Below are 15,357 nucleotides of genomic sequence, written 5' to 3' on the forward strand. Positions count from 1 at the left end.
ACCATCAGCAGCACCTTCTGGGATGGGTACCCGATACTCACTGCTTCTGGACAGCAGGAGGCAATGTCACTGGGGACGGGCTCTGTCATCTCCCCTGCACCTGCCCAGGCCAACCTCAAAGGCACCATCAGCAGCACTTTCTGGGATGGGTACCCGTCACATACTGCTTCTGGACAGCAGGAAGCAATCTCACTGGGGACGGGCTCTGTCATCTCCCCTGCACCTGCCCAGGCCAACCTCAATGGCACCATCAGCAGCACCTTCTGGGATGGGTACCCGTCACTTACTGCTTCTGGACAGCAGGAGGCAATCTCACTGGGGACGGGCTCTGTCATCTCCCCTGCACCCGCACCTGCCTAGGCCAACCTCAATGGCACCATCAGCAGCACTTTCTGGGATGTGAACCCGTCACTTACTGCTTCTGGACAGCAGGAAGCAATCTCACTGGGGACGAGCTCTGTCATCTCCCTGCTGCAGAGTCAGGTTTCTGGCCCACAGGCCTCTCACAGGTCAGAGCTGGTCTAACAATACTAAGGTGTGGAGACGGGTTGACTAGTGACTAGTCTAGTCCTATTCAAAGTATCGGTGGACAGAGGTGCCATTACCATTGCAGAATAAGCTACCACTGGGATCCAAGCACAGCACCAAGAAGCGTTCAAGTTGCATGTACAGCTTTCTGGTTCCTCGGAAGCGTTACTGGCCTTCAAGCCCTCCGCTTTCTCTGTACTAAAGCTTTAGCTTAGTGGCCAGAGCACTGGTCTGCTTCTCCTAGAAGTCCTCTCTTCAAGCCCCTCCAGTTGCCATTATTTATTTATTGCCTACTTAGTGAGTTACAGTAACTGCTAATCATACTCTGGTCCCAGCTCTTTAATGCATATATTAAGCTCTCAGGAACTGCACTGTACAGGGCTGGGCAGCATGGTGGACCCTCCGGTGTAAATATGACCTGGGAGCAGAGCTGCCGAGATGGAGAACTGGCGCCCTCCCTCACTCCATCAAGGCAACTGCACAAATGAACAACCTTTTCAGGGACCCTCCATTGTCCTATCACAGAAAAAAGCAGATCTCAGTCAACAAAATCCCTCATGACAACAATTTTTGGTCCTGGTCAGAGTGCAGAGGTGAGAGGCGCCCTCGGGGCCTTTCCTCTGGCAGTGTCATGCACCCGATCACTAAATGGGCAAGAAATGCATCCCACAGCAGTGGAAATGGAAGCCAGCCGGCTACGGATCAGGGCCACCAGGCTTCAAATCCCACTGCTGCTCCTTCTGACTTCACCCTCCCTTACCTCGGCTACAAACTTAGATTGGGAACCCTCTGGGACAGAGAAATACTTACAGGACCTGAATGTAATCCGCTTTCAAGTGTTGAAAGATGGAATATAAATCAAATCAATAAATTTGACTTTAAAAGTTGTTCTACAGAGGGAGAAAACTCACAGAAGCACAGCAAGAGTCAAAAAACAGACACAAACCGCACAGGACCCCCTTACCTGTCTAGGTTGAGACGGTGTATTCATTTGTGTAGCTTGTGGTGGCCCAAACACCACAGGCACCGTCTGAGCAGGCGGGTACGAGGACTGCAGGGAGAAAAGAGAGGCACAGTTACACCTGAGCAGGGCAGGACAGCGATACAACAGCACAGAGGGGCCTTTGCTGGGATACTAGTGGCACTGGACCCTGCAGATATATTAACAGACATCTCCCTCACTGCTAGGGCAGTGATCCTGTCCTTTTCAGAGCCGACGTAGGCTCATGTCCCAGGTATAACTATAAACATCTGCTAAGGGCTGATTGGTAGGAAATCTAATTAAGAAAACACACAAGCAACAGAAACTGATTTATAGAACAAGTAATATAATGTCAGACCATGAAAAGGAAAAAGAGAATCAAGAAAAGGGCCAGTCAGATTGGATTTCTATGCCAATTACAGTATGCAGAGCATGTTTCATTTCTCCCTGGAGCCTGTAGGTCAGCTTTGCTAGAAATGCAATCTCAACCACTTTGCTTATCCAAAACTCCAGCAGAAGAATGCAGCAGCTGGGCCTACAAATAGTCAGGCCCGGCGCCATCAGGTGTGCAAACCATGCAACGGCATATGGCAGCACACCCGGTGGGGCAGCGTTGGGAGCAGGGAGAGGCCAGTGTTGCAAGCCCGTGGTGCCGCTGGTGGGATCGGGTTCACCGTCGACAGAGGCAGCAGGAGGCAGTGACATACTGGGGGGGGACCATGGGGGGGGGGGGGGTGCTGATGGCTAACAGGGAAGCCCACGTGGCCTTCAGTGGACCTCAGCCCACCAGCGGCTGAGCAGGGAAACCTGTTACATTAAGATTGGTGGGGCTGTGGTGGAGCTCATCCCAACATGGCCTGAAGGGAAAAAAAAGTCACCTCCAGCTGCTCCTCCTCCTTCCTGCGTGACCCTGAAAGAAAAACGATGCTGCGGGCAGGAAGGAGGAGAAGCAACGGCCGCGTACAGAACAGGAGCAGCATTTGTGGCAGGGCTGTTGCGGATCCCACCTCGTGGAGGCCCTAGAAGAGGCGGCTTGTTAGCAGGGCCACTGAAGATCCCACCTCGCAGTGACCTGAGAAGATCAGGGCTGACGCAGAGCCCATGCCACGGCGACCCGCGAAGAGGAGGCCCAGAGGTGAGAGAGAGGCTAAGGCCCTGTAGAGTGTGTGTGTGTATGAGAGTGATTTGAAAGCGTGAACGTGTGTGAGTTGAGAGACTGTGTGGAGTGAGAACCTGTATAATTGGAGAGACAGCATGTGAGAGCCTCTGTGTGTGTGAGTCAGCATGAGAGAGAGAGAGAGACAATGTGTATGTATGAGAGCGCATTTGAGTGTGAGAGCCTGTGCCTGTGTGTATGAGAGAGACAGCCTGGGAGAATGAGAACCTGAGTTTGTGTTGAGGGAAGAAAGGAAGACAGGTGGATAGAGAAGAAACAGAATAAAAAAAAAAAAGGGACCCTGTAAAAGGAATTGGCAAAAGACCAAGAAAGGGAAGGTGGGGAAAAAAAAAAAAAAAAAAAACCTGTGACCAACCGATTAGAAAACTAAGATCAGACAGCAAAGATTAAAAAAAAATTGTTTTTGAATTTTTAGTGATTGGCATATGTTATCTTTGGGAATCTGCAAGAGTAGCACTCTCCCTATGCTGATCTCACGATGTACGAGGAGGCTGCCTGCCTGGGTAGCATGGGTGGGGGATGTGCGTGTGTGTGCACCCATGTGCATGTATGGAACCTTCCTGAGTGTGTGAGAGAGAATGAGAATGGGAGCTTGTCTGGGAAGGGCGTGAGAGAGAGGGGGCATGAAAACGGTTGCTGCAGGTGGATGCCAACCTGCAAGCAGCTGAAATGAAGATAAGGGCTTGACGCTGCTGGTAGATCCCAACCAAAAAAGATCTGGAGATGCCTGGGGGTTTGTCTATATGAGCTTGTGTGTGCGCGCATATATAAGAGAGGAGAAAGTCTGTGCATTCCACGCCCACTAATCCACGACAATCTCAGGGTGACTGGAAATCAAATGTTCCCAGGTATGGAAAGTGTGAATTTTTAAAATCCTTTTTAGTTTTATTTTTCAGGTATTTGATGTGTCTGCTGTTTTGAAATGTTTTATTGGTGTTTGGAACATTAAAAAAAAAAAAAAAAAAACTTGTGTGAGTTTTTAATTATTTGACTTTTATTCATCAGCTTTTCTTGAAATATTATTAGTATGTTTTAGTATTATGATTATGTATTTATTTTATTTCTTGATTTTATTGTTTGGATGTTTGAGGAATGGTGATGATTCTGCATAGAGTGTCTGGCTTCTTGCAGTTTCCAGTTCAGATTTTGTCTGCACCTTTGAGTTTCTACTTTACGGTTGCTGTATTCTGTATTTGGTGAGGGTCTGTTTATGCTCTGCATGTGTGACTGAGGTAAGGCTTTCTCGTAATAGGAAGTATATTAGTGTTTTAGGGCTTTCAGAGGGTTAAGCCCACACCCGTTACACATCACAATAGGTCTAATACCCTATGAGTTCCAGGTGTCTTTTTTGCAGGGATTTCTGGTTGGCATCACAGCAGTGCATGTAAATATAATGTAAGTGATATTTTTACCTCAGAATACTGTACTTTGATATTTTTCATGTAAAATATAAATGCATAACTCTTAACTGTGTGTGTAATGGGGCGGGGGGCGTTATGCAAGGCTATAAGATTCACCCTGGGCACCTAATACCCTTGCACCAGTCAGGGTTTCGGGGAGGGGGGGGGGGAGACGGTGTCCATTTTTAAAGTTTGTATCACTGAAGGGAGCTGGGCCTGGGATAGAGAATGAATGAAGAGAGGGGGGGCAGCCAAAAGCTAGCACCGGCCCTGCAAGTAATGTGTGGAACGGACATAAGGAGGAAGCAGAAGGAGAAAGGGACCTCAGCAGTCTGGTTCAAGGGTTGCCTCTGTTTTATGGCGCATGGGCAGATGTGTCCTGCCATTACTGGGCACAATTTCTGTAAGTGAGCTGCTTGGGAGGGGGGCTAGAAGGCTCTTTCTAGCTTTCTACCCTATGCCACCTTTTCACTCTCTCTTCCACCTCCTCACCAGCATCTGCCTCCAGCCTCTCCCACCACTAATAATCTTTTCTCTAGTACTATTAGACATAGACAAACTCCCTTCTCTGTACTGCCTACAAATCTCATCTAGACAAATGACTTTAGACATTTCAGAAGGCAGGAAAAGAGCTGCCAGCCCTTCCAATCTGTCCACACTGCCAAGGATACATAACCAGCTGACAGTCACTCCGAGGACAGCTTTGTATCTTTTTTTTTTTTTTTTTTTTTAACTTACATTTATAACCAGCCTCCTAGGTAGGTGACAACAAAATAATTTCATCACAAAAAATGAAGAAATTACTTACCTGATAATTTTGTTTTCCTTAGTGTAGACAGATGGACTCAGGACCAATGGGTATAGTGTACTCATGCTAGCAGTTGGAGACGGATCAGATTTCAATCTGACGTCAACCCTAGTACATATACCCCTGCAGGAAGTGCAGCTCTTCAGTATTCTCCTCGAAAAGCAATTGTGGATATATGTGTGACTGACTAATTTGAATAACTTGATAAACTTTATAACTTGGATAACTTGATTAACTTTATTACTTGGTTAACTTGATTAATTTGAACTGGTTGAATTGGTTATAGCTGGGGACTGCCAGTGCCCTCAACTGAGAAACGTTGATACCCGGTAGGATGGATGTCCTAATTGGAGGGAAAGCTTGGCTTATTAGTGAATCATTCGCTCTCGGGGATGTCGCCCGAGAATTCCATTAATGACGGCAGCCGTGGGTGGGATGCTGAGTCCATCTGTCTACACTAAGGAAAATGAAATTATCAGGTAAGTAATTTTTCCATTTCCTAGCGTGTAGCAGATGGACTCAGGACCAATGGGTTGTATAAAAGCTACTCCCAAACCGGGTGGGAGGCTGCCCGTGACCCACTTAGTACTGCCCTTGCAAATGCTGTGTTCTCCCGAGCCTGAACATCCAGGCATAAAACCTGGAGAAGGTGTGGATGGAGGACCATGTCGCCGCCCTGCAGATCTTGGCGGATGACAGCATCTTGGTTTCCGCCCAGGACACTGCCTGGGCTCTAGTAGAATGGGCCTTGACTTGTAAAGGCGGTGGCTTGCCTGCTTCTACGTAGGCCGCCTTGATGACTTCTTTGATCCAGCGGGCTATGGTTGCTCGCGAGGCCGCTTCCTCTTGCTTTTTCCCGCTGTGAAGGATGAACAGGTGGTCCGTCTTTCGTACAGATTCCGACCTTTCCAGGTATCTGACTAGGAGTCTGCCGACGTTGAGATGGCGTAGACTTCGAGCCTCTTCCGAATTCTTATGCTCATCTGGCGATGGTAGCAAGATGGTTTGGTTGAGATGGAAGTGAGACACCACTTTAGGGAGGAAGGACGGAACTGTATGTGACTGGATGGTTCCCGGGGTGAGTCTGAGGAACGGCTCTCGGCAGGACAGTGCTTGTAGCTCGGATATATGACGGGCTGAACAGACTGCCAGCAGGAAGGCTGTCTTCAATGTTAATAGTCGGAGAGACAGGCCGCGGAGAGGTCTGAAGGATGTTCCTGCTATGAAATCTAGGACTAGGTTGAGGTTCAAAGAGGCACCGGCCACTTTAGGAGTGGTCGGATCTGCTTGACTCCTTTCAGAAAGCAGGAGACATCCAGGTGAGAGGCTATGCTGCCGCTCTCGCTCTTGGATCCGTAGCATGACAATGCGGCCACCTGTACCTTGATGGAGTTGAGAGACAATCCCTTCTGTAGGCCGTTCTGCAGGAATTCCAAAATCACAGGAATTTTGTCAGAGCGTGGTATGATGTCGTGGTCCTCGCACCAGGCTTCGAATACTCTCCAAATCCTTATGTATGATAGGGATGTGGAGAACTTGCGTGCTCGGAGTTGGGTGTCAATTACTACCCCCGAGAATCTGCTCTTCCTTAGGCAAGTCCTCTCAATGGCCAGACCACACGAGAGAATCAAGCTGGATCCTCGTGGATCCTGTTGGAGCAGGTCTCTGTGTGGAGGTAGCGGCAAGGGGGTTCCTGTCAGCAGTCTTCGTTTGTCTGCGTATCATGGTCTTCTTGGCCAGTCCGGGGCCACTAGAAGCACTGGACCCCTATGGTGTTCTATCTTGTTGATGATTGCGCTCAATAGGGGGCCACGGCGGGAAGGCGTATAACAGAGTCTCCTGTGGCCAGGACTGTACCAGGGTATCGATTCCCTGGGACTGGGGTTTCAGTCTGTGGCTGAACAAACTGGGTACTTGGGCGTTGGACCGGTTTGCCAGGAGGTCCATGGTTGGTGTTCCCCAACCGTTTACTATCAATTGGAATGCTATGGTCGACAGCCTCCATTCTCCTGGATCTAGACTTTCTCTGCTGAGGTAGTCCGCAGCGACATTGTCTTTCCCGGCAATGTGGACAGTCGAAATCTCTTGAAGATTCACTTCTGCCCATGACATTAGGAGGTCTATTTCCAGAGACACCTGCTGGCTTCTGGTTCCTTCCTGACAGTTGATGTAGGCCACTGTTGTGGCGTTGTCCGACATTACTCTGACCGCTTTGTCTCTGAGTCTGTGAGCAAACTTTAGGCAGGCTAGTCTGACTGCCCGGGTTTCTAGGCGATTGACGTTCCATCCCGACTCTTCTTCGTTCCCGTAAAATACCGTTGTGTGCTCCGGTGTGCGTCAAAGTTGTGCGCGTAGGTTTGGTGCACGCTGTTGTGCGCACAGGTCGAAATTATGCTCCCAGCACAGTAAGCGTGTGGCTAAGCACATCACTTGTGTGCCCAACATTGTGCACACAAGATATTTGTGTGCACGGCTCGCCTCTGTGAGCACGGATCGAAACGGCGGACAGGGCAGCGAACAGAGCAAAATGGTGACGGCGACCTCGCGGACAATATTGCGACCACCTTGGAGGGTCTCCATGTGGGAGGACCCTCGGATCTGACCGGGGTCTAGCCCTGCTAGGGCAGATCAACCCGGTGGCACTGGTCCCGGCTGGTGACCTGTGCGGCTTTTCGAGCTTCGGAGACCGGAGACTTTTAAATAGATTTCTACCTTTCCTTGTCTCGGTGCTTCCTGGTCTCGTTCCAGGCGGTCTCCGGCTGCGGGGGGAGAGGGAAAATATCTTCACTGCTGCGCTCAAGGTTGCACCCGCTGCCTCTCAGCCTCACCCGATGTCAGGGGCTAGGGTCCCCGCCGAGGGTCGGCCGCCGGACCGAGGCTTACCTCAGAGGGATCGCGGAAATCACCTCGGGAAATCTCAACTGGGGGAGGGACCCAATGGGTGTCACCGCAGGAGAGCGGGGCTAGTCTGTAAAGGTAAGATTTCTTCTTAATTTGGTTTTCTTTGGTAAAATTACTCTAACGCTGTGCGAGCGTGCATACAGTCCCTAACTGCTATGGAGACGGAAAATACTGAAGAGCTGCACTTCCTGCAGAGATATATGTACTAGGGCTGACGTCAGATTGAAATCTGATCCGTCTCCAACTGCTATCAGGAGTACACTATACCCCATTGGTCCTGAGTCCATCTGCTACATGCTAGGAAATGCCACTTCTACTTCACAAAAGCTTTTAGTTCTTGGAGACTATCACTCAGAGAATCCCTCCTGGTGGCATCACTGCTACTTTCTGATGCTAACATGGAGGATTTTGTACTTAGTCAGTTAATCAAGTTCTCCACTCACAAAACATGGTCATTACCTTGACCTTTATTCAGCTAACCTCAATCTTGATCCCAATACAACATAAGTAGGCCCTATCTCTTGGTCACACCACTGCCTTTTCAGAATCCTCACCTCTAAAAGAGTAACATATCCTTCAGAAAATTAGTCAGTCCCTCAGCCCAATATATACAAGGCCCCCACGGTTTATTTACAAACTTAAGCAAGAACTAGCCCCATGGCTCTCCAATATAATCAATCCTATCCCAAGTCTTGCTTCCCGACACGCTTAAGGAAGAGGTAATCAAACCAATCCTGAAGAAATCAAACTATGACCCCAAAATAATAACTACCGTCCAGCCTCCAGTCTCCCCATTCTTATTCAAACAAGGTGAAAAGGTAGTCTATTTCTAATGACTATCCTCGAAGAGAGAAACAACTTGTACCCCACCAACCCAGTTTCAGAAAAGGTCACAGCATTGAATCTGTCCTTTTAGACTTAAGCAATGGAATCTATCTAAACACAGATCAAGGTGCTGATTCCATCCTAGTGTTACTGGATCTTTCTGCAGCCTTCAAAACAGTTGATCATTTGATTCAGCGCCTAGTGAATATTGATACTGAAGGTAGTGCTCTTAAGTGGTTCCAATCTTTTCTGTCCAACAAAATTCAATTAGTTATATGGGCAAATGAACAGTCCATTCCTAAAATCCTCATTTGTGGAGTAACTCAGGGCTCTGTTTTATCCTTGATCCTCTTCAGCATCTACATCCATTCTATCAGTAACCTGATTCTATCCTTCAACGCTGAATATCATCCAACTGTGCGTTAAACTCGGAGCTGACCAATTCTCTCCCAATGCCAAACTCAACTGCCTGACAGCAGTAGCCCAGTGGCTCAAGAACCATAAACTCAAACTTAACCCTCCAAATCTGAACTCCTCTGGTTAAGTCCGCGAGGTCACCTATCAGGCACCCCCATCCAGATCAAGAGACTCTGCATGAATCCTAGGGGTCCAACTTGAATCTAACCTCACTATGGAAGCCCACATCTCTAAAGTGGTGAGAAATGTTTTATGCACCTCTGCCAGATCCAGCAACTATGCCACCTCTTCAATCAGCACAATCTTGCATTGGTTATTCATGTACTGACCATTAGTTGTTTAGATTATTATAACTCTCCTCTGAACAGTATCTCCCAGACATGCTTGAAAAAAACCAACTCATACAAAACAGAGTGGCCAAAATCCTAGTAGAGGTCAAACAGTCAAATCACATAACACACACCTTCAATAGACTACATTGGCAACAGAATGAAACCAGGATTAAACTCAAAACGCCCTTTGTTTTCAAATGTGTGAACAGGGAAGCCTCGGAGAATCTCACCCATCTCCTTGCCTTCTACATCCCGGCTACAGCGCGTCACACCCCAGCTTCTGCCAAACCGAACTACACAAGACTAAGTGCCTTCACAGCTGCTAGGCTCCCAAGACCTGGAATGAAGTTTCTTTGCCCATCCACCAAGAACCAAACTACCTCACTTTTTGGTAAAAAGCCAAAGCATAACTATTCAAACCAGGCCTTGCCCCGGGTGGCTCACTAGGTATATTAGTTTTTCCCACACTTGGTCCTTATGCTATACAATGGCACTCTGTGCTAATTACAATATCCATGTTATACCTTGCTAAGTCCTAATTTCTGTAATCTGCTTTGAGATCAAACCTGGCAAAAAAGTGAAATATCAAATGTCCATAAATTCTTGTTTGGTGCTCCTGTAGCACTCTATGAACAAGAAGAGCTACTACTTGCTTGGAGGCTTCAATACATCTTCTCTGCCTCCCCTCTAAAGTAAATGGAATTATGTTTGCCAGTGTTTGAACTAAAGTAGGATATGACTAGGGACCTTTAAAACATACAGAAGAAAAATCAATGGAAAAGTCATTTTTCCACTGATTTTTGTGTTATAACATTGAAATTCCCAAGAAAAATAAAATAAAAGTTGAACATGAAGGTCCCGAGATAGGTCACATCTCCCAGCAGAAATATACTTCTGGGAGGCTGTGGCGAGGGATTCAAAGGAAGGCAGATGGGCTTTAGCACCAGAATGATATACAGAAATATGACGACTGATATCCTTCTAGTGAGTTGGATAAAACTATAGGAGGGGCCTCTGAAGTCATCCTAAAGGTAAACTATGAGATGTAGAATGTGACTCAATATCATTTCTTGTCTACACTGCTATAGCAAAAGAGTAGATTCAGTTTGCAAATTAGGGGTCATAGACTCCAAAATGGGATATTTATTCTAGATGCGAAGAAGGTAACGAAGAATATGATACATTATTAAAATAGTTTGATGAAATCAACCCACATTTCCCTTAGGTTAACGCCATTGTAAAAATAGCTGAAGTTAGGACAAATTCAAATTTTGAAAGAGAACAACATTTTTTTTGAAGACTCGCGAAAGAAAAAAAAATAATCCACATACTGTCAAAAAAAAAAAAAGAAGAAAAAGAAGAAAAGGAAAAAAAATTAAACCAGCAACTTTAAGAGAGAACAAACACACGCCCTTTTACTCGAGCAGAAGAAAAAGTGAGCAGACTCTTGCTGCGGCGACTACACAGGAAAAAGAAGGGTGTTTTAGGACCTGGGGAACATTTTGCAGAATCGAGACGGGATGGGCTTCATTTTAACCAGAGTGGAACAAGGCTGCTGGCACTAACCTTTGAAAAGGAGACAGAGCAGCTTTTAAACCAGATGGGGGAAAGCCGACAATCACTCCGAAGCGCACGGTTCTGAATGATAAATCTTTGAAGAATAGTAACAGGAAAACTAAGGCATCCTGATATAAAGGTTGCAACAATGCTAAAATAGCCAAAGTGACGAAGTAACAAGCAGACAGAATAGAAAGATTCCAAATTACTCCTGTCAACTGAGAAGCAGAATGTTAATGCAAACAAAAAACATACTTTGAAATGTCTGTATGCAAATGCTAGAAATCTAATAAGATGGAAGAGTTAAAATGTATAGCAGTAAATGAAGAGGTAGATATAACTGGAATCTCAGAGACCTGGTGGAAGGAGGATAACCAATGGGACACTGTGATACCAGGGTACAAATTATATCGCAATGATAGGGAGGATCAAATTGGTGGAGGGTTGGCACTATATGTTAAAGAGAGCATTGAATCAAACAGGATAAAAGTTCTGCAGGAAACAAAATGCAATGTTGAATCTTTATGAATAGAAATTCCTGGTGAGAAGGGGAAAAGAACAACAGTGGGGGTGTATTACCATTCACCTGGCCAGAATGAAAAGACAGAGAAGAAAATAACAGAAATTAGGGAAGCTAACAAAATTAGCAACACAGTAAGAATGGGTGATTTCAATTACCCCAGTATTGACTGGGCAAAAGTCAAATCAGGACATACTAAAGAGGTAACATTTCTAGATGAAAAAAATTACTGCTTCACGGAACACATCTGGTATAAGAATCAACAAAAGGGGCAGCTATTTCAGACCTAATCCTTAGTGGAACACATGATTTGGTACAAGAGATAACATGCTGGGGACATCTGGCAATAGTGATCAAATTTGACTTTATAACTGGAGAAAGAACACTAAGGAAATCTACTACAATATCATTTAACTTTCAGAAGGGAGGATAACATGAGGGAAATGGTTAGAAAAAACCTGAAAAGAGCAACTGCATGGGTTAAGAGTTTACACCAGGCACAGACACTGATTAAAAACACTATCTTGGAAGCCCAGACCAGATGAATTCCATCCATTAAAAAAGGTGGAAGAGAAGGCCAAGCGACTGCCGGCATGGGAGGTTATTCTAACCAAAAGAAAAGGGATCCAACTGAAGAAAACAAGAAAGAGCTTAAGCACTAGAAAGTTCAATGCAAAGCCCTGATAAAGGGCAGCAAAGACAGAATTTGAAAAGAAGATGGCTGCGGAGACAAACACTCAAAACATTTTTCAGGTACATTCGAAGCAAAAAAAAACTGCAAGGAAGTCAGTTTGGGCCATGGGTAAAATAAGCATTAAGGGAGGACAAGGCCGTCGCAGAGAGATTAAATGAATTATTTTCTTCGATCTTTACTAAGGAGGGTGTAAAGCAGATACCCGTAAAACTCAGTTTGACACATGTTACATTTTATTACAAGCACAAAGTATAAATCCCCCTTAAAGATCTCTGCTGTACTTACATGTCAAATAACCTTACCTAATCATGGCATTTCCCAACACGGAACAAGTAGCCGCAGGCAATCTGTGATGCTGGAAGAGCACAATGAAAAGAGTTGTGCAACTTTGTACCGTGTAAGGTTTATACGGTGAGAAGTGCCGTTCTGAGCGTGGGGTGGAAGTTTCGTACAAGGCATTAGATGCACAGGCTCGGACAGATTATATAGTATCGTCTGACATAATGAAAATGATTGAGAAACTATGTGGTTTAATAAAGCAGTGAAAGAAGGCACTTGCCATAGTGAAACCGTGTTAAGTAGAGCGCATTTCAGCGGTATCCAAAGATCAACAAGTGATGCAGTCCATGGAAGGATTTTTTTTTGATGGAGGGCAAGTGAAATTAGTTCCCCACTGATGAAGTCTAACAGGCGAAATGGTCAGGCCCAGTGTTGAGGTAATATCAGTGTCTTTCCTGTTAGCCATTTTCATAAAATAGGGATTTCTATGGTTATTTTAATTGTAAATGTGGGTGAATGGTGTGCATGAGTGTGAGTGTATAAGAGTGATTTAATAAATGTAATAACTTTTTATAAAGAGCATGATTTTATGTAAAGTTATTTGAAATTTAAGTACAGCATAGATCTTTAAGGGATTTATACTTTGTATACCAGTTGTGTATATGCTTATAATAAAATGTAACATGGTTTGAGTTTTATTTGTTAAATGTAATTTCTTTTTATATACACACACACATTGTGCATATTAGGAATGGAGAAATTACTACTTACCTGATAATTTCCTTTTCTTTAATAATGGGTTATGCACCTCTACCAGCAGATGGAGATGGAACAAAGCTGACATTACAGTATATATACCCCCTGCACCTACATCAACCCGCCAGTATTCTCTGCAAACGCTAACTGTGGGCAAACTAACAAAACTTGATTATTTCCAGCACTTAGCCAACAGGAAAACAGTGAGCTCAGACAAAGAGTGGAACAACACTAGTCTAGGGACTGGATTAATACTTACTAGCCATGCACGAGGACAATAGCACAACCATCCGGCAGCCAAGGGCGGAAAGGTGGATTCACCTGTCCTTATTAAAGAAAAGGAAATTATCAGGTAAGTAGTAATTTCTCCTCTCTTAGCATACGGACAGGTGGATCCAGAACACTGCATGCATATTCATGCGGTAATGCTTGGAAGAAAGTGTGTAAGGAAGACCACGTTGCAGCTTGGCAAATAATGAGAGACAAAAAAAATATGTAATCTCTGCCCACGACACTGCCTGAACCTTCGTGGAATGAGCCCTAATGACCAGGCAAGGCTGTTCAGCATTCACATATGCAGCTGTGACTACCTTCTTAATCCAGCAGGCTATTGTAGCCCCCAGCACCGGCTCGCCCTGTTTACTCCCCCCGCGAAGAACAAACAGGCGATCCTTCTTTCTGAGAGGTTTGGAAACCTCCAGATACTGCAAGATATGCCTCTTAACATCCAAGGGCCGTAACAGGTGATATTACTCTGCAACTCTTTCCCTGTTCAACGACAGCAGAGAAACTGACTGATTCAAGTGAAAATTCAAAACCAATTTGGCAAAAACGAAGGAACAGTATATGCAGCTGTATCGCCTCCAGAGTCACCCATCTAAAGGGCTCCCAACAAGCTAAGGCCTGCAATTCAGAAATCTTATGCACCTAAAAAACTGCCAGAAGGAACACCGTTTTCAAGGTCAGTAACCTCAAGGAGAGGCTACGCATCGGTCGAAAAGTGGGGCCCACCAAAAATCCAAAACTAAATTAACACTCCACAAAGGCTCCGGCATCAGCAAGGGAGGACGAAGATGCTTCATACCTTTTAAGAAACACTCCACGTCTGGATGAGCTAACAAGGGTCCACCATTCACCTGACCTCGAAAACAGGCAAGAGCCACCACCTGTACCTTTAATGAATTAAGGGCCAACCCTTTACTCAATCCATCCTGCAAAAATTCCAAAATGAGCGGGATCTTAACTGAACGAGAAGGAACCCCTCGATCTTCACACTGAGCCTCAAACACTCGCCAAACCCGCATATAGGCTAAGGAAATGGAGAACTTTCTCACTCGTAGCAAGGTGGCAATCTCCGCAGCAGAATATCCACGCTTCAGTAACGGAGCCCTTTCAAGGGACATACCATAAGACAAAATTGAGTCGGATCTTCATGAAAAACAGGCCCCTGCCAAAGCAGAGTCCTGTGAACCGGAAATCAGAGAGAAGAGTCCACCAGGAGCCTTCGCCAATCTGCATACCACAGTCTTCTGGGCCAAATCTGGTGTCACCAGAAGCACCGTCCCCATGTGACTCTCGATCCTCCGAATCATTCTGCCCAATATGGGCCACGGGGGGAAAGGTATATAGTAGTTTGGCCTCCAACCACTCTTGCACAAGGGCATCGATGCCCAAGGACTTTTGATCTCTCCTGCGACTGAAGCAGCGAGGAGCCTTCGCACTGCGAGAAAGCACCAGCAAGTCCAGAAACAGGAGGCCCCAGCAATCCACTATGGGCTGGAAAACCTAATTTGACAATTCCCATTCTCCTGGATCCAGACTGTTTGCTGAGAAAAATCGGCTCTTATATTGTCTTTTCCCACAATGTGCGAGGCTTAGATCTCCTGAAGATGCACTTCTGCCCATTGCATAAGTAGGGCTATTTCCTGCCTTACTTGCTACCTCTTGGTTCCTCCCTGGCGACTGATGTAAGCCACTGTTGCATTGTCCGACAGTACCTGGACTGCTTGACCTCGTAATCAGTTGCCGAATCACAAGCATACCAACTGGACAGCACGAGCTTCTAGCTGATTGATGCTCCAGAGAGATTCTTCTGCACTCCAGTGCCTTTGCACTGTCAGCGCCTGACAGTGAGCTTCCCAACCCTGGAGGCTCGCATCTGTCATGAGTACTAGCCAGTCC

General features: G+C 45.9%; 1 protein-coding gene across 9 annotated transcripts in view; it reads right to left on the reverse strand.

The window, feature by feature from the left end:
* The window catches only part of EIF4G1 (eukaryotic translation initiation factor 4 gamma 1), a 344,774-nt gene that overhangs the window by 277,128 nt on the left and 52,289 nt on the right, over positions 1 to 15,357 (reverse strand). For all 9 annotated transcript variants that reach the window (XM_029617234.1, XM_029617235.1, XM_029617231.1 and 6 more), the window contains one exon: positions 1,493 to 1,579. In XM_029617234.1, the coding sequence (XP_029473094.1) occupies positions 1,493 to 1,519 (27 nt within the window). In that variant the 5' untranslated portion in view covers positions 1,520 to 1,579. The remainder of the gene's footprint in view (positions 1 to 1,492; positions 1,580 to 15,357) is intronic.

The sequence above is a fragment of the Rhinatrema bivittatum genome, chromosome 9 (assembly GCF_901001135.1).
Source record: "Rhinatrema bivittatum chromosome 9, aRhiBiv1.1, whole genome shotgun sequence".
Taxonomy (NCBI): Eukaryota; Metazoa; Chordata; class Amphibia; order Gymnophiona; family Rhinatrematidae; genus Rhinatrema; species Rhinatrema bivittatum.